This window comes from Poromitra crassiceps (genome assembly GCF_964638095.1).
Source record: "Poromitra crassiceps genome assembly, chromosome: 2".
In the NCBI taxonomy this organism is placed as follows: Eukaryota; Metazoa; Chordata; class Actinopteri; order Beryciformes; family Melamphaidae; genus Poromitra; species Poromitra crassiceps.
The window spans coordinates 105,883,649-105,903,096 of NC_139624.1; the positions used below are offsets into that span (position 1 = coordinate 105,883,649).

General features: G+C 41.2%; 1 protein-coding gene across 2 annotated transcripts; it reads right to left on the reverse strand.

The window, feature by feature from the left end:
• Positions 1–1,061: 1,061 nt before the first annotated feature.
• ggh (gamma-glutamyl hydrolase (conjugase, folylpolygammaglutamyl hydrolase)) lies at positions 1,062–18,307 on the reverse strand. Of its 2 annotated transcripts, none has more exons than XM_083660449.1 (9): positions 18,107–18,307; positions 17,824–17,932; positions 15,622–15,672; positions 14,499–14,583; positions 14,275–14,413; positions 12,438–12,544; positions 2,198–2,288; positions 1,970–2,104; positions 1,062–1,877 (listed from the first exon to the last, which is right to left on the reverse strand). In XM_083660449.1, exons 1-9 carry the CDS (start codon positions 18,192–18,194, stop codon positions 1,759–1,761), a joined length of 924 nt encoding a protein of 307 aa, XP_083516575.1. In that variant the 5' UTR covers positions 18,195–18,307; the 3' UTR covers positions 1,062–1,758. The 2 variants fall into 2 exon arrangements, with proteins under 2 accessions (XP_083516575.1, XP_083516574.1); XM_083660448.1 differs by lacking the exons at positions 12,438–12,544; positions 14,275–14,413; positions 14,499–14,583; ... (1 more) ...; positions 17,824–17,932; positions 18,107–18,307 and adding exons at positions 4,607–4,713; positions 8,775–8,916; positions 9,020–9,104; ... (1 more) ...; positions 10,602–10,710; positions 10,893–11,602.
• Between the last annotated feature and the right edge of the window lie 1,141 nt (positions 18,308–19,448).

A 19,448-nucleotide genomic window follows, 5' to 3' on the forward strand; every position in this document is an offset into this window, starting at 1 on the left:
TTACCCTCCACTATGACCCTGAACACGGCTCATATCAAATAAATGGGTAGTTGACTGGAATGAAACACGAGTTAAAGCATAGGTTTTCAGCAGCTAGCTTTTCAAATGGAAATTGTGAAGACTATTTACAATTTCATAGAATGAGTGAATGACCATTCTCTGGAAATATCCCCCCTTAGGTACGGCTGTACCGCTGTATAACCAATGACATTGTAACACCAAGCCAAAATGTACAGTATCTGCATGCATCATTGTCTAGAAGATATCCATGAATGGTAAAGTGAAGAAAATTAATATCCACAGTACAACAGTATTTATGTTATTGTAAATGCTGTGTCACTTACCCTATAGGCTCACATCAGTGCACACCTTATAGTACATAAGGATATGAGCAAGGAGCCATTAGGATCAGTGTTATACCCCCAGAAATACTACATTTGTATATAAGGGACAAAATGTGTTGGCTTCACAGTCTTAATGAAATTCTTGAGGCACAAGTTGAATTTTTCATTTACTCCCCCCTCTCCCCATTCTCCTTTTATTTGGATGCTCATTTGTGTTATGTTTCAGTGCATGTTAAGAGGTTATTTGCGACTCGGCGCTATCTCCAATGGCTCAGTTTTTACATGGTCATTTTGACATCTTGAATGTTCCTTACTGGATTGCATAAGTTACATTTCCAGTAGTATTGTGATTGAGATCCCAGTCTCGTCAAGCTTGATGTGTAAATGTTACTCAAATATAATTTTATTCAGAAAAAATATTATCTGAGTGTTATTTGTGCATAAAGCATTTTGGAAGTTACATTTGACTATTCATTTCTGTTCTCCTGTTGCGGTCCTTGAGTGGAGTTGAAAGTGGACTTTATAAATGCCAATGGTTAATTGGCAACAATGAACTTTCTTGCCAGTGGACTTTTCCAAGATGCTCTTGTCTTTGTTATCCAAAGCATAGATGAGACTAATGGCAGATTGTGGCATGAAGGTAAATGTTAGAATAAATAAGAAGAAAAATATTTGATCATTGTTCAACTTTATTGGCTGATTTGTTTTGTTGTACTTGTGGTGAAAATGGAAGACATTTCACTGTTGAATGTTCATTACTGTTCATTTGATTTGATTTGATTGTCGGACCAATGCAGTCCATAAAAGCGCACCCCCCCCCTTCATCCATCAAACCAAGCAAAATGTTTTAAAAAGTCACTATGTGCACTGTCACTGTTTAGGAACACAGCTGTAGCACCAGCCACAGCATCTACAAAGCGTGCTTTTTCCTTTTCACATTTTTTCCAAAGCCTGCATTGCATCAGTCTTAAAACCCTTATGGTGCATACTTCTGTCATATTTTCAGATGAAGGAGAAGGCATCAAATGCACAATCAAACATGTCTGATAGGGCTGGACGATAATTCAGTATTATAGTTTATAGTCTTTCAGAGTAGTCATCATGAATATATGGTGATTTACACAAAATGAAGTATGAAACACATTATTTGAATATTTCTATTTTGTTTGACATCACATCTAACATTACCATTCAGTTAAACTGGATCTCACAAGATTTTTGCATAGTATGTGAGCCATATCGTGATTCGTGATATATATCGATACCGGGAAAAAAAAAATCTGTGATTATCGTGATGTTGATTTCAACCATATCGCCCAGCCCTAATGTCTGATTATCTGTAAACATTCACACGTCGTTCACATAATTAAAAGAGACAATCACATCGAAAGGAATGGCAACCTACAAAGGCACATCAGAAAAAGTATTTTTGTTCGAAGACAGAGTCCTTCCCGGTGTAATCAGGACTGTAGTTGTATATCAGTGCTTTCTCCAGCTCCTGCTCGCTGTCAAACATGTGGAAGCTCTTTCTGGCTGTAGGGTGAGAAAACAATGCCAGATTTAGAAATCACAAAGCTTGAACAACCCAACCACTGATTGAGATTAAAATCAAAATGCGCTCAAACCTTCACCGACGAAGAAGTCGGCCACATAGAAGGTGGTCTTGACTGCGAATGGAGAGTGCGGGATGTAGGGCCTCGTCCATTCATACGCATTTTTCTCCGGGTGCCACTGGGTTCCATAAATTGGAAAGTTGTACGCTGTCAAGAGAGAGGAAGCAATGTGACTGGAGCTCATGTTGAACTGTTCCCTGTAGAAACTTTCACTGGTCATCAAGTGTGGCTGTGTTGTACCTTCGAACGTTGACACAAACTCGACTTTTCCAGCCATATTTGTGGAAAGGACTTTGTAAAACTTCTCCAGTGCTTCATTGCTGTTGTAGCTCTAAAATAACATAAGCAGGTAAAGATTTGTTTCAGCAGGCACAGAATTGAATCAAACCCTCTTTCCCCCATTTTACCCCCATTTCAGTCTAGGTCAGTGGTTCTCAAATTGGGGTCTATATATTCCCAGACTTCTCTGTAGATTCATTAGACCATATTTGACACCTGAGTACAGAAGGCAGCCTCACTTTGTTTTGAAAAGTGGTGGGGAGTCGGGACATGTCCCCATTGTAAATAACACGTACATTTATGGCCACAGCGCAGTTTGGAGGTTTTGGGTTTGAGGCTCAGTGAAAGCTTGGATTTGTGCAGCTCAGCGAGCTGCAGGACGGACAAGGACTCAGTTGTATAGGCTATTTGTTTGATTAGCCTACCTGCTCTACATCATTAAAAAATATTTTTATCAACAAGTTTTGTTTTTAAGACATTAATTAGGGCCCCGGCACTGGAACACCTAAATGGATTGGAAGTTGGAAACCCTCATTATTGTTCTGCTTGCACCTGTGTTACTTCCTGCCTTCAGACACAGAATGGGTGAATTGGGGTGGGACGGGAAATAGGCGAATGGCCCGCACTCACAGACAGTGGTGAACATTTTGGCTGCGCTGGCTGCCTGCTCCAAACACCATGAGAAACACTGCTTCTATGATAAATTTATATTTTAGAAATTCAGAATTATATATTTTAGAAAATAGATTAGGGGCACTAGTCTGGAAACACAATTATTTCCCCAAACTCTTTTCTTTTTTCCATAGTTAGCCAGACCTGGAAATTCGAATTCCATACTTTTCCATACTGAACCCAGTCCTTGGTCGCTGACTGTGACCGAAAAGTGGAGTTGTGCAGTGCAACCGCTGCTTTTATGCACTCCTGAATTGGCTGACATGCATGCAAATTCAGTGCGCTATTCCTCCCACTGCGCACAATTGCTCAACAGTTGAACGAGTGGCCGAGCTGTGTATACTAGCCGGTGTAGCGGGCGAGCGCGCGTAGCGTACAAGCTGCGTCTGCGAGCCCACGAAGCGGGCAAGACCTTGAGGGCAAAGCAACAAGGTACGGTAGAAATGAGCGATGAGGAGGAGGAGGGGAGGTTTCTAGTTTTTCAAATCGAGAGTTACTGGATGTTCACATACTGTATACAACTGTAATGACAATTGCTCAAGGCTGACAGCTGGTCAGCAGGTGGTTTTATGAAGCTTGGTATATAGAGTTTATTTTGAGCCAAAAAAAAAAAAAAAAAAAATTATACCCTTATGCAAGGTTCAGTCAAAAAAGACTCTGTCTGCTGGACTAGAGCATTACAGCCAGTGCCTCGAGGGTTTTGATTTGCAAATAATGAGCACATAAAATAAAAGACACATTAAAGGGATAGTGCGGATTATTGGACATAAAGTCGTATGAACTCCATACCAGTTGTAGAGTGTATGGGGTGTTGACTTGCTGATCCATGAGTCCCGTGGGTGGGGCTCTAGCTTGATCTGAGTGGAGAAAAACTAGTCCCGACCGACATTCTAGAGTCATGGAGTTATCAAGTTTTACTCCTAAAGAAAGCATGCATGTGTTATGACATCTCATTTCATCAATCTGGTCTGTTGATCAGACAGCGCTATTTATTGGCACTACTTTCTGGCTCCACGCACTGCATCCGCGGCGGTCACCAACACTGTGTACAGGTGTTTCAGACACAGCTCGCTCTGTAAACAGGCTACTAAAACATACTATACATGTCTGACTATGAAAGCAACGAAGATATGCCGTTTACACCAGATTTGAGAGGGTGTCTTTATGAACCTGAATACACAGATGAGGAACTTGTCAGATCGACCTAGAAGAATGGGCAGAGAGAGAGAGAGGCGGAGCAAGAAGACGCAGATCAACAGAGTTGGAGAGCTACTGCTGCCGAGGAGCCTATAGGCTATGTATTTTTTTATTTTTTTTAACTAACACAACATTGTTAGATTTAGGTTCTATAGTCTCTCATACCATGAGTTTTGGCACAGCAGTGCTCTTCAGTACATTGGTTTTCCTCTGCTCTGGACGGGGAGGTAAAATAATCCTTTCATAGGTGAAATGAGCACCGTACACTCAACTGTTTTTATCCTCGCTGGCTTTGTGTCGAAGCTCAACCCTTTTGCAACAAGCCAGAGTTGTCTAAGGGCGTGATCCGTGACAGGGAAAGGCCTATTCTACTGTTGCACTCATTACAAACCACTCAGGATAAGAGCATCGGCTAAATGGGTAAAAGGCAAATGTGATTATGCATTAGAAGCTGATGTAGTGAATGAATGAGTGAATGAGTGAGTGAATGAATGAATGCACCTCCATTGTCAGACTCCACATGTGAGAGTTTTCTGTCAGTGGCTCAGAAGCCAGAGCTGTCATCAGGTCATCTGGGAAGCCTTTGAACAGCCTGCTATCTTTGGTTTCTGGAAATGAGCCAAAACAGTATGATCAATAATAAAATAAAATCTTTACAGGGATGGAACAGAAAACCAATGGCCCTGAGCCAGAAGGGCATAACTAGCTTTTTGGAAAATTTGATATATTTATCTTGAGGTGATGTATTTTGTAGTCAAAGTATTTCCTTATCTGTGTATTGATGTGATGACATTATCATTATCAAAACAAATTCCAAACAGTCTATCAAAGTAAGGTCCAGGTTAGGTTTAGGTAAACAAATGTTTGGTTAAAGTCAGGGTGAGGTTTTAGTCCTAGTTAAACGTTGTGATGCACCAGCCCCTCTGACCAGCAAACAAAAACAAAAGTTAGTCCAAAAGTTAAATGACAACAACAGAATGTCAGCCTGTAGCAAACACACATCAACAGCAACTGCAAATAGGACTATGCTTACAGACTGACTTGAGCCCCAATCAAGTTGACATTGAGCTGAGGTGGAGGAGTTATGCTGTATAACAAAGTTATATTCATGATCAAATGAATGATAATGTGTGGATAATCATTTTTAACTCATGTCTCACAATCAATGTAACTTATTACACTGTGTTTTTGTATCATTGTTACCTCCATCAGTGGAGTTGACCAGGAGGTCATTACCTCCATGCCAACACAGTTGGCATGGAGGTCATGTTTTCACCCGTTTCTCTGTCTGTTTGTTTGTTTTTCTCTGTCTGTTTGTCCGCAGGATATCTCAAAAAGTTATGAACGGATTTGGACAAAACTTTGTAGAAAAGCAGGTCATGTGCAAACTTAGAACTGATTAACTTTCCAAGCCCACTGGCCAAAAGGGGGCATGGAAATGGCCATGGCCAATCACAAAAACGCACCTAACTACCAAACGGATTCAAGTAACACAATAAGGGCCCTATCTTCGTATGCCGCTATCGTTTCCGCTGCCGTTTGCGATCCTCTTATTGCTATCTTCCCTGCGTCTTAAGCTATCGTCTGCCTCCACCGTCCAGTTTTGCGCTGGGATCTAAGCACAGACACAGGTGTAGGCGTGGCCCAGGCGTGTCTGTGGTCCTCTAGCCTAGCATCTGTCTCCCGCAAGTGTGGGAAAATACCGTCACTATGTTCCGAGTGCAAACAGAGGATTGGGCGTTGCCCGTTCCAAAATAGGCGTTCCAGCGCAATGTGTTAGAAAAAGGGGCCTTGGGTGCTCTCAATTGTAACACCACCAAATAGCTGGTCTTAGCGCAAAAAATCCCACTACGCCAGGCGTACGCAGACAGTATATACAGTATATAATACAGACAGTATTCTCCGCGCGCAGTGCAGGAAATCCTTGCTTGGATACATTTACGCACGGCATGGATGTCACTCTCCAACACCTCGCGCCTGCACACACTCTTCTCTCCTCAGAGTCACGTTGATTTTCAACTATAGCCTACATTGCAGAAAAAACACACCTTGATTTAAAAATTTGAATTTGTTTGTCATGGTTTTATTAGGCTATATAATTCCCAACCATACAGGTCTGTGGTGTGTGAGGTATAGGCTAACAGTAGATTGCTTTTGAGAAAGTTGTGCCAGCCAGTAGGCTATACAGTAACCTCTTTCCCCGCAATTGCACCATGCAACAATAGCTTAACCAGAGTGGACAATTCTGGTATAGGCTATTGAAATAGGCTAGAATTAAAATCTCACATCCCTACCCTATTAAAGAAACACATATTTTTAACTTCCTGAGTCCCCTGCGGTTCCTGTGAGGACATCACATTTTGCCGTTTCTATACTATAATACTTATTTCTGCTGAACTCAGACCTCTTGTCCTCACTTGGGGACACCTAAGCTACAATTTTGTCATAGTAGAAGAAGAAAAATCCACTTCCTGTCAATACAAGATGGCTAGCAAATCAACCAAATCCTCCTACCAGCACTCCCGAGACAAACGTGGCCAAGGTAATAAACCTGATCAAATTGTATGGATGAAACTTGTTGATTTATGCTTAGGACCCTTTGAAGTTTGTAAAGACATGCAGGTTTGAAAAGAATTTGCATTAGTAACAAAGTACAGTGTTGCTAAAGTTGAAGCACTTGTACGAGGACAGTGGGTTAATCTTTCCTAAATTGAAGCACTTGTGTGAGGACAGTGGGTTAATCTTTCCTAAATTGAAGCACTTGTGCGAGGACAGTGGGTTAATCTTTCCCTAAGTTGAAGCACTTGTACGAGGACAGTGGGTTAATCTTTCCTAAATTGAAGCACTTGTGTGAGGACAGTGCGTTAATCTTTCCTAAATTGAAGCACTTGTACGAGGACAGTGGGTTAATCTTTCCTAAATTGAAGCACTTGTGTGAGGACAGTGGGTTAATCTTTCCTAAATTGAAGCACTTGTACGAGGACAGTGGGTTAATCTTTCCTAAGTTGAAGCACTTGTACGAGGACAGTGGGTTAATCCTTCCGTTGTAGATGTAATGTAATGAGAAAACATTATTTGGGGAGATAAGGGAAGACACTATACTAGTTTACAAGAGTCTAAATAGTTATTGGGTGTGGTATACAATATAAATATAAACAATAAATATCAATTATAAATATAAATAATAAATACTATAAATCATACATATTTTTAAGTGTTTTTTTGGTGTTTCCAGGGCATGTTGATCTGACAGCAGCTGAAAAATTGCTGTATCGGATAACAGGCAACCTCTCTGAGCTGGAGGATGTTTTTCTGCAGAAATTTTATTTTTGCACAGCCATGATAGGCATTCAAATAAAGAGAAATACTTTATTACAAGTTGGTGACTTTATTGTGTTAACAGAAAGATTGCACCACTGAGAGGACATAATTTTTTAACTATTTTCTACGTACTTAAATTTTTTTTTTAATTAGTACTTAGTTTTCCGAAGTAATCCTAAATAGCTGCGTAATTACGCATGCAGTATAGCCCTGCATCAGAGATGCAGGACAAGAGAGCCCCGAAAAGCATACAGTACAGTACGTCCGTCCATATAACAGCATGAAAGCTGAAAAACATTTATGGCAGTAACACACACATACCGTTCCCATTATTTGAGCCACGGCAGCATTAATTGCACACTTTTTTATAATGTCCTACTAGGTCTAATAAGTGTTTGTTTTGGTCGGGCTGAGTATGTGACAATGGGCGAGTTGAGCTCGGTCCGCATCTCAAGTGGGTTGGGCTGGGTCGGATTAGATTTTTTAGGACCGTTGAGAAGAGAACTATTCGTGACAGCCATCAAGAAAGGAGGACCGCACTCCAAGTTGAATACTTTTATTACCACACAGACATTTGGGCAGCAGCCCTTTTTCAGCGTGTGAAATGGCAATAATACACAGGTGATTCACAGGTTGGCATGAGCACGTTATTTGATTTCTATGCATGACAGCCTCACATCTCTCTCTCTCTCTGACTCTCTGCTTGCACTGAGCAAGAAAGAAGCTGCTGAGCCTGTCACAGATGTGATGGTGACGCTGTGGCTTTTAAGGGGAGTGATCTCACCTTGTGAATCCTGTTATGGGCATAAACACGCCTATGGAGATTTGCGCCGAGATGACGTGAAGCGTAGCGGCCCGACACGCCCAGAATTAGGGCTTTGCGCGGCGCTATTCCAGCGCAAAACGGGCGCTAACGCAAAATTACCGCCGTTTCAAAGATAGGGCCCTAAAACTTGTAGAAAGGTTGGTGGAGGTATGCACTCTACAGAGTGCCCTATATATTTTTTTCCCCAGTGCACATGAATGCAAATTGCATTAATGTGTAAGTTAATTCATGTTGATTTACACTGGATCATGCACGTTTCTTTGAGAATAGAGGGTCTGATGTCAGTGATGATGAATCAGGTGTGAACAGGGTAACCTTAACTATAGTAAGTGTGTGATACTCTGTCCTTGTTTAATCATCTTTGTTGAGCAGATTTACAACAACGAGACCAAATTGGGGAAGAAAAATCCATTATATCGTCCCATTGTTTTGTTGTTGCCAAAAGCAGATGTTACTGACTTGAATGACTTTGCTCTACAGCAGCAGTAATCACAGGTCCAGTTAAATAAGACCATGCCATACCGTTATTAAAGATCAGAGGCAAAGCCACCCCGTCGGTGCCATCAGTACGCGTGAGAACTTTATCTCCATTGGTCAAGACGGTCAGCTCCTCAAATCCCAGACAAGTGGCCCATACAGGAAAGAAGTCACCATTCAAGTTGGCCTGCAAGAGCACACGAGGCCATATATGCAACACAATCACATTTCACATATCAAAAACAGTAGAACGTTACGTGATTAGTATACCTAATAGTGTATTAGTGTACCTGAATAGCGAGGTCATAAAAGATTCTTGCAGCTCTCGCATAACCAGATGTGAAGAGGTTGGCTCCTCCACCTGGGAAAAGTATCCTGTTGAGAAAAGGTACAAGACATAGGAATTACCAAAATGCTCTCTCTACTGAACCACAGTCACCATTGACAAGTTCCTATCCAAAATATATATATATATATATATATATATATATATATATATATATATTTTATTTAGTAATTAAAAAAATTTAGAACACAGAAAAACAAACCAAAAACAAACAAACAAACTCAGATACAGTAAAAGAAAAGAAAAGAAAGAAAAAACATACATACACTAGTGCCACCAGTTACATACAGTTTTTAAATATATATAAATTATGCTTGTAAATATATATACATATATAAATGAGTGGGATCCAAACGAGGGAGAAAGACCGGCTGGGCGAGTCACCCATCACCCCTAACCTCGTCAAGGTAGGCCAGAAACGGGTCCCAAATAGTTTGAAATCTCCCAGGTGAGTTGGTCCTCAAGAACCTGAGTCTCTCCATTCGTATAACGGAGATCATGTCCGCCAACCACAACTGAAAACAGGGTGGAGTGGGGGACTTCCATTTCTGCAGAATGAGTTTCTTGGCCAAAATATATCTATTTTTAAAAGATATATCATGAAAACAATAACAGAAACTCCCACACACTGTCTCGCTTTCTGCTTGTAGAAATGTAATAGACATTTTGGTCATAAAGGTCAGATAGACTGAAACGTCTATTTATTAAATTTCTCCAAGCAGAAAGCGAGAAGGTGTCTTACACTGTTAGATCATCAATTTGTGATGTTCAGTGCAGTGATGCAGTATCATTTTTATTTTTTGTTACTTTCCGTCAACCTGCCTTGTCTACTTCAGTTAGTGATATACAATAAGGGTCACTAAATTAATGGGTAGTTGATGCTTAATAAGCATGTAAGCATTAACTAACCCTTACTTCTTTTTTAACCCTAACCATAAACTAGCCCTAACCACCCTCAACTATTAATGAAATGATGTATGTTAATAGCTAGTTAACATGAGCACCATTAGTACTGGGCACATTAGTTAACTATTAATTAATGGTTAGTTAATGCTCATTAAGCATTACAATTGATGATCCTTATTGTAAAGTGTTACTGTGATTTCCTACTCAAAACGAACCCTGTCTTGTGGCTGCATTGCTTTCTGGTCTTTTGAGTCTACTGTGGCAGGAGAAACTGTTCTGTCTGCCTCTTCTACAATGGATTTGTCCCTGTGTGACTGTTGGACTTTGATGCTGACAGCTGGGTTACCATAAACATGTTTACCCATTAATGGAGTTGAAGAGAGTGGTGTATTCCTCCACTGTCTGGTTAATCCTGCAGAAATGAAAGGGGAGGTTATAAACGCTTAGGGAGCTAATGGTTGTAATACAGGAATGTACAATGTTACATTATTAGAATGATCTCAGGGAGCACTGACTATTAGCCTATGTGAAGGTAACCTCGCATCATCAGGCTCTTCAATGTGAAGGTAATTAAATGAACAACGTGATGGTTATATGAGTTATAACCATAACAGGCTCACATGATAGGCACCACTCTTGCTCCTCCTGACTCCAGGAACTTGACATAGGAGGCAGCGATGTAAGAAGACTTATTTGGTGGAGCGGATTTGGTCTCTTGAGCCAATACACCTGGGGGATCAAAATACACAGTTTAGGTTAGTGGTTACTATAAAATGGTAAATATGTAAACGACATAACGTTATGAATAACCATGGTACCCCCCCCCCCCCCTGCATTAACTAGTTTAGCTGTGATTTTGCCTGCTAGCAACCAAAAATGTTATGAGTTATTCTTCATATAGCGTTACTTACCAATAACCGGCTCGTCATTTCTCCTTAACAAGCAAGTGGAATGACTGGGGACAGAGAAGAAGGCTATGCAAAGTAGTACGACAAACATGACTGCAAATGTTCCTAAAGAGTATACTAAGCTTTTTGCTGTAAACCAATAGCAAACAGCACTGTTGCCCTGCTTCTCAGCTTCTTCTTCTCTGACCAGCTTTTTATTTGATCCTCGCTGGCTTTGTCTCGAAGCTCAACCCTATTGCAACAAGCCAGGGTTGTCTAAGGGCGTGAGCCGTGACAGGAAAATGATGGAATACAGTATTTATTGGCTAAGGTTTTGATTGTTTTATCCTCGCTGGCTTTGTGCATCCGCGGCAATCACTAATTTGGGCTATGTATTTATTTAGGTAGGTGTTTCAGACACAGCACGCTCTGTATGTCTGTAAACAGCGAGGCACTTGTGATTTTCCAGGCTGTAGCAATCAAAACCTTAGTGATCCTGTATTCCATCATTTCCCTGTCATGGATCACGCCCTTAGACAACTCTGGCTTGTTGCAAAAGGGTTGAACTTCGACACAAAGCCAGTGAGGATCAAAACAATTGAGTGTACGGTGCTCATTTCACCTATGAAAGGATTATTTACCTCCACGTCCAGAGCAGAGGAAAACCCATGTACTGAAGAGCACTGCTGTGCCAAAACTCATGGTATGAGAGACTATAGTACCTAAATCTAACAATGTTGTCAGTTAAAAACAAAAAATAAAAATACATAGCCTATAGGCTACTCGGCAGCAGTAGTTCTCCAACTCTGTTGATCTGCGTCTTCTTGCTCCGCCTCTCTCTCTCTCTGCCCATTCTTCTAGGTCGATCTGACAAGTTCCTCATCTGTGTATTCAGGTTCATAAAGACATCCCCTCAAATCTGGTGTAAACGGCATATCTTTCATAGTCAGACATGTATGTTTTAGTAGCCTGTTTACAGAGCGCGCTGTCTGAAACACCTGTACACAGTGTTAGTGACTGCCGCGGATGCAGTGCGCAGAGCCAGAAAGTAGTGCCAATAAATAGCGCGGTCTGATCAACAGCAAGACTGCGGTTTTATTGATGAAATCAGGTGTGATAACACATGCATGCTTTCTTTAGGAGTCAAACTTGATATGTCCGTCCCTAGAATGTCCGTCGGGACTCGTTTTTCTCCACTCAGATCAAGCTAGAGCTCCGCCCACAGGACTCATGGATCGGCAAGTCAGCTCCCATACACTCTACAGCTGGTATGGAGTTCATACGACTTTATGTCCAATAATCCGCACTATCCCTTTAAGCACATCAACACACAGCGGCTTCTTAAATATAGTATATTTATAGTATAGTAAACGCTCATAGTAAAAGTGTCTGTTGAATGAGGTAGTCGTGTATAATGTTGGTGATTGAGGCCTATTCTACTGTTGCACTCATTACAAACCACTCAGGATAAGAGCATCGGCTAAATGGGTAAAAGGCAAATGCGATTGTGCATTAGAAGCTGCTGTAGTGAATGAATGAGTGAATGAGTGAGTGAATGAATGAATGCACCTCCATTGTCACACTCCACTTGTGAGAGTTTTCTGTCAGTGGCTCAGAAGCCAGAGCTGTCATCAGGTCATCTGGGAAGCCTTTGAACAGCCTGCTATCTTTGGTTTCTGGAAATGAGCCAAAACAGTATGATCAATAATAAAATAAAATGTTTACAGGGATGGAACAGAAAACCAATGGCCCTGAGCCAGAAGGGCATAACTAGCTTTTTGGAAAATTTGATATATTTATCTTGAGGTGATGTATTTTGTAGTCAAAGTATTTCCTTATCTGTGTATTTATGTGATGACATTATCATTATCAAAACAAATTCCAAACAGTCTATCAAAGTTAGGTTTAGGTAAGGTTTAGGTAAATAAATGTTTGGTTAAAGTCAGGGTGAGGTTTTAGTCCTAGTTAAACGTTGTGATGCACCAGCCCCTCTGACCAGCAAACAAAAACAAAAGTTAGTCCAAAAGTTAAATGACAACAACAGAATGTCAGCCTGTAGCAAACACACATCAACAGCAACTGCAAATAGGACTATGCTTACAGACTGACTTGAGCCCCAATCAAGTTGACATTGAGCTGAGGTGGAGGAGTTATGCTGTATAACAAAGTTATATTCATGATCAAATGAATGATAATGTGTGGATAATCATTTTTAACTCATGTCTCACAATCAATGTAACTTATTACACTGTGTTTTTGTATCATTGTTACCTCCATCAGTGGAGTTGACCAGGAGGTCATTACCTCCATGCCAACACAGTTGGCATGGAGGTCATGTTTTCACCCCTGTTTCTCTGTCTGTTTGTTTGTTTTTCTCTGTCTGTTTGTCCGCAGGATATCTCAAAAAGTTATGAACGGATTTGGACAAAACTTTGTAGAAAAGCAGGTCATGTGCAAACTTAGAACTGATTAACTTTCCAAGCCCACTGGCCAAAAGGGGGCATGGAAATGGCCATGGCCAATCACAAAAAGGCACCTAACTACCAAACAGATTCAAGTAACACAATAAAACTTTGAGCACGTTATTTGATTTCTATGCATGACAGCCTCACATCTCTCTCTCTCTCTGACTCTCTGCTTGCACTGAGCAAGAAAGAAGCTGCTGAGCCTGTCACAGATGTGATGGCGGTGACGCTATGGCTTTTAAGGGGAGTGATCTCACCTTGTGAATCCTGTTATGGGCATAAACACGCCTATGGAGATTTGCGCCGAGATGGCGTGAAGCGTAGCGGCCCGACACGCCCAGAATTAGGGCTTTGCGCGGCGCTATTCCAGCGCAAAACGGGCGCTAACGCAAAGTTAGCGCCGTTTCGAAGATAGGGCCCTAAAACTTGTAGAAAGGTTGGTGGAGGTATGCACTCTACAGAGTGCCCTATATATTTTTTTACCCAGTGCACATGAATGCAAATTGCATTAATGTGTAAGTTAATTCATGTTGATTGACACTGGATCATGCACGTTTCTTTGAGAATAGAGGGTCTGATGTCAGTGATGATGAATCAGGTGTGAACAGGGTAACCTTAACTATAGTAAGTGTGTGATACTCTGTCCTTGTTTAATCATCTTTGTTGAGCAGATTTACAACAACAAGACCAAATTGGGGAAGAAAAATCCATCGTCATACATGTGTTGCAATGTGTTTTCAAAATCAGTTAGGATTTGACAAGTCTTGTAGAGTCTGAACTCCAGCCTAAGATTGTAGCCTTCTAGACTGATGTTAATGATGATATATCGTCACATTGTACAATGTTTTGTTGTTGCCAAAAGCAGATGTTACTGACTTGAATGACTTTGCTCTACAGCAGAGCAGTAATCACAGGTCCAGTTAAATAAGACCATGCCATACCGTTATTAAAGATCAGAGGCAAAGCCACCCCGTTGGTGTCAGTACGCGAGAGAAGATTCTCTCCACTGGTCAAGACGCTCAGCTGCTCAAATCCCAGACACGTGCCCCATACAGGGAAGAAGTCACCTTTCAAGTTGGCCTGCAACAGCACACATGAGGCCATAATATGCAACACAATCACATTTCACATATCAAAACAGTAGAACGTTACGTGATTAGCATACCTGAATAGCGAGGTCATAAAAGAGTCTTGCAGCTCTCGCATAACCAGATGTGAAGAGGTTGGCTCCTCCACCTGGGAGAAGTATGCTGTTGAGAAAAGGTACAAGACAAAGGAATTACCAAAATACTCTCTCTACTGAACCACAGTCACCATTGACAAAGTTCCTATCCAGAATATTAATTTTTAAAAGATATATCATGAAAACAATAACAGAAACTCCCGCACACTGTCTCGCTTTCTGCTTGTAGAAATGTAATAGACATTTTGGTCATAAAGGTCAGATAGACCGAAAAACGTCTATTTATTAAATTTCTCCAAGCAGAAAGCGAGAAGGTGTGCGGGAGATTCTTTTATTCTTTTCAAGTTGCATCTGCCACCTGTCACACATGCAAGTGTGCAGAGATTTTCTTCAATATGAAAAGATATATCACTCAGTGTCTCTAAAATACTGAGATTCCAGTCTGTAAAAATGTTAGTATTTGGTCAACCACTGCCTTACATTGCATAGGCTACTATAATTAAAAAATTACCTGAATCTGTTTCAATGTTGTCCTATCGATCACTTTAAAAAGGAAAAATCCACCCTCGGATACTCTTACACTGTTAGATCATCAATTTGTGATGTTCAGTGCAGTGATGCAGTATAATTTTTATTTTTTGTTACTTTCCGTCAACCTGCCTTGTCTACTTCAGTTAGTGATATACAATAAGGGTCACTAAATTAATGGGTAGTTAATGCTTAATAAGCATGTAAGCATTAACTAACCCTTACTTCATTTTTAACCCTAACCATAAACTAGCCCTAACCACCCTAAACTATTAATGAAATGATGTATGTTAATAGCTAGTTAACATGAGCACCATTAGTACTGGGCACATTAGTTAACTATTAATTAATAGTTAGTTAATGCTCATTAAGCATTACAATTGATGATCCTTATTGTAAAGTGTTACTGTGATTTCCTACTCAAAACGAACCCTGTCTTGTGGCTGCATTGCTTTCTGGTCTTTTGAGTCTACTGTGGCAGGAGAAACTGTTCTGTCTGCCTCTTCTACAATGGATTTGTCCCTGTGTGACTGTTGGACTTTGATGCTGACAGCTGGGTTACCATAAACATGTTTACCCATTAATGGAGTTGAAGAGAGTGTTGTATTCCTCCACTGTCTGGTTAATCCTGCAGAAATGAAAGGGGAGGTTATAAATGCTTAGGAAGCTAATGGTTGTAATACAGGAATGTACAATGTTACATTATTAGAATTATCTCAGGGAGCACTGACTATTAGCCTATGTGAAGGTAGCCCCGTATCGGTACTCGTTCTGTTAGCTACCGCTACCGCTAGCTGCCAGAAAGAGTCCCGTGTACATACATACCGAGCTTTCGACCAGAGTGGCGCTGTTGAGCGCTGTGATGGCAGTGGGCAATAAACCGGAAAAAATAATATCACCAGCACAGACTTTGGATGAAAAGAGGCATTTATGAGCAGCGTCGAGCTTTCTAACCCCGTCATCGAGAAGCAATGAACCCTTGTTCTCAAGTAGGTGGCTTTGAAATGTTTCTGTGGCACGTAAATACATGCGTATCGCTGATGTAGACAGCTTGGGAGCGAAAGTCGCATGCTAGTCTATGTATGTATCTAATCATGCGCGATTATACGTTGGTGCACTGGCTGCAAGTGCAACCCCTAGTGGCCAGATGATTTATTTATTTTTTAATTTACCTTTTATTTATACAGGGGGAGTCTCACTGAGAGCAATGCTCTCTTTTTCAGGAGTGCCCTGTTCAGAATGTGTTGTCATATCCTACTATAGCATTCAGTGTCTCCTATACAGTTATCTGTATTTGTGGAGGTACACCACAATAGATTTTGAGCGCCACAAATAGATTTTGACTGCCACATATTAATTTCAAGTAGTTGACTGCAAACACCTGCTTTAGGAGCCCACTAGATGGTGCTCTGAGGCCCACCAGTGGGCCACGGTTCAATGGTTGGCAAACACTATCATGCAGATAGAATAGGCTATATATAGGAGACAATTATTTTTTCATCACTGTAAAGCCACAGCATAGTGAAGAGGATATTAATGTGATGTGTGTACTTCTTCATATCTACTAGCCTCTTCATTTTGCTCTCAGAGTGCCCCAGATGAATGCATTTTATTTTAAAATTTACAAAATTTCTTTATCCAGGGGCTGTGCCCCCCCTGGAGACCCCCCTAGCGGAGTAATATTGACTTCTGGGTGGTGCAACCCGTTTGGAAGGTCTAGAATCGCCTATGCAGGCCCGCTCCAACCCATTACGCAGAGTACGCAGACTGCGTAGGGCATCACGTGACTGAGGGCACCAAAAAAAAAAAAACTTTTTTTTTTTTTTTTTTTTTTTTTGGGGCCCTCAGTCAGGCCACTCACTGAACAGCAGGCCAGGCACCGCCTACTGGTTTACTAGTGGTTTTATTACTTTATTCAGGGTGCATCTCATTGTAAAATTGGACTCGGCCCAAATTGGGCTTCAAGCGGCCCAAATCTGGCTTCAACCGGCCCAAATCTGGCTTCAACTGGCCCAAATCTGGCTTCAACTGGCCCAAATCTGGCTTCAGATGGTCCAAATCTGGCTTCAAACAGCCCAAATCTGGCTTCAAACGGCCCAAATTGGGCTTCAAACAGCCCAAATTTTTCGCCGCCGCCCTTCGGACGCCGGCACGCACGTCGGCCTGTATCGGCCTGGCCTGCTTGGTATCTAATGCCCGGCCTGAATTATGATCCCAGTCCGCCCCTGCTTGCATGTACAGTTTAACAATCACTTGTTTGCTGACATGTACAGTAATTCTAACAATTGTATGTTTCCCACATGTAATGAAATGTGAGATACACTAGTATCGTTCATAATTAATGATTTTGCAGTCTTTCGTTTGACAGTTATTGAAAGTTTTACGGGGGGGGGGGGGGGGGCACCACAGAACAATTACGCTTAGGGCACCCAAATGGCCAGGATCGGCCCTGCGCCTATGTATCTAGGGTTAGGGTTATGTCTCTACACTACTACTAATGCATCAAAGTCGGTCTCCATGAGCCAGGACAGACCCCCTGGCTTGGAGATCAAGTCTACCCAGACAATTATATCATTTTTAAACAGTTAAGTTTCCGTATAAATCATTACAATATGCTCCCGGAAAATGAGGATGCAATTCTCGGAGGGGGTGCAAAACTCGGCATGACACCGATACGGGGGTAATATGAAGGTAACCTCGCGTCATCAGGCTCTTCAATGTGAAGGTAATTAAATGAACAACGTGATGGTTATATGAGTTATAACCATAACAGGCTCACATAATAGGCACCACTCTTGCTCCTCCTGACTCCAGGAACTTGACATAGGAGGCAGCGATGTAAGAAGACTTATTTGGTGGAGCGGATTTGGTCTCTTGAGCCAATACACCTGGGGGATCAAAATACACAGTTTAGGTTAGTGGTGACTATAAAACGGTAAATATGTAAACGACATAACGTTATGAATAACCATGGTATCCCCCTGCATTAACTAGTTTAGCTGTGATTTTGCCTGCTAGCAACCAAAAATGTTATGAGTTATTCTTCATATAGCGTTACTTACCAATAACCGGCGCGTCATTTCTCTTTAACAAGGAAGTGGAATGACTGGGGACAGAGAAGAAGGCTATGCAAAATAGTACGACAAACATGACTGCAAATGTTCCTAAAGAGTATACTAAGCTTTTTGCTGTAAACCAATAGCAAACAGCACTGTTGCCCTGCTTCTCAGCTTCTTCTTCTCTGACCAGCTTTTCTGAATCTGACTCTGCCATGGATCGATTGTCGTCTCTGTTTATACAAGAAGAAGAAGAATAAAACCTCCGGTCCCGACCCTTCAGAATAAAAGCCTAATTTCTCCATAAATTTCCGACCCCGATCCTTCAGAATAAAAGCAGACATTTCTCCAGCAGTCAATATGCTGACTACAAAGACTTTTGCTTGCAGTAGGCCTAATAATGATTTTGATGAAACACAATGCAATACAATCTGTACAATCTTTAACGCCTCACTTAGAAGAGCACCTCGGAGACACTCAGCCGATAGGTTAACTGTGCCTTAGCTGAGCCACATGTAATGGGCAAGCTGACTTAATATAATTCCAGTGTGCAATAACTGCAATTTGACACGTACTGTACATTCTACTTTATTATACTTACTCTACTTACTGTACTTTATTTTAGTTTACTCTATTGCATTTTACTGCATTTTACTTATTGTATTGACTGTTTACGTTTAGGGAGATACTGTGTGATACTGTGTTATGCTATGTGTGTTCTGAGTGCGAGCAGCTGTAACTTGTCCCAATTTCCCCCTGGGGATCATTAAAGTCTTTCTGATTCTGATTCTGATTCTGATTCTGAATACTTGAATAACTTTTAAAATCTAGGAAATGTCCCCTCTCTACATTTAATAGACTTCCAGTCCTCACCCTTCAGAATAAACGCCCCCAGTGAAATAGAGTGCCAAAGTCACACCCTCTTCCGGTTTAGGCATACATTACATTAACTATGTCATTTAGCAGATGTTTTTGTCCAAAGCGACTTACAATATCACCCTTTGTCAACAGTAGGCTACAGAAAACAACTATGCAACACAATCAATGACAGCTAAGACATTTTGATGGACTAGAGTCGCACCCTGTAGAAAGTAGTTTGAGAAGGAATAGGGGTGACTTAAAGTATTATGGGACACTTGTTGCCTTGTGGAAGCTTTCTTGACATGAATAACAAAAAATAGCCCAACACATGATACATTTCTGTAATAGTCAAGATGTTACCTAACCTTCTGAGGTGGAATGAAGGTTACATCATATTCCAAGGAGGCGTGGCATCCTCTTTTGTGTGAACTGACCCAAAATCCCTTTTTTCTGTAAGGTTTGGTATTATGGGACAAAATGTTTGGTA

What these genes read in the sequence shown, in the direction of transcription:
- ggh (XM_083660448.1), bottom strand. Translation starts at nt 10,980, where the DNA reads ATGTTTGTCGTACTACTTTGCATAGCCTTCTTCTCTGTCCCCAGTCAT. An exon ending in AAATGACGAGCCGGTTATTG is followed by an intron (nt 10,711 to 10,892) that starts GTAAGTAACGCT and finishes TTGATCCCCCAG; the next exon opens with GTGTATTGGCTCAAGAGACC. An exon ending in GTTTGTGTCAACGTTCGAAG is followed by an intron (nt 2,105 to 2,197) that starts GTACAACACAGC and finishes CTCTCTTGACAG; the next exon opens with CGTACAACTTTCCAATTTAT.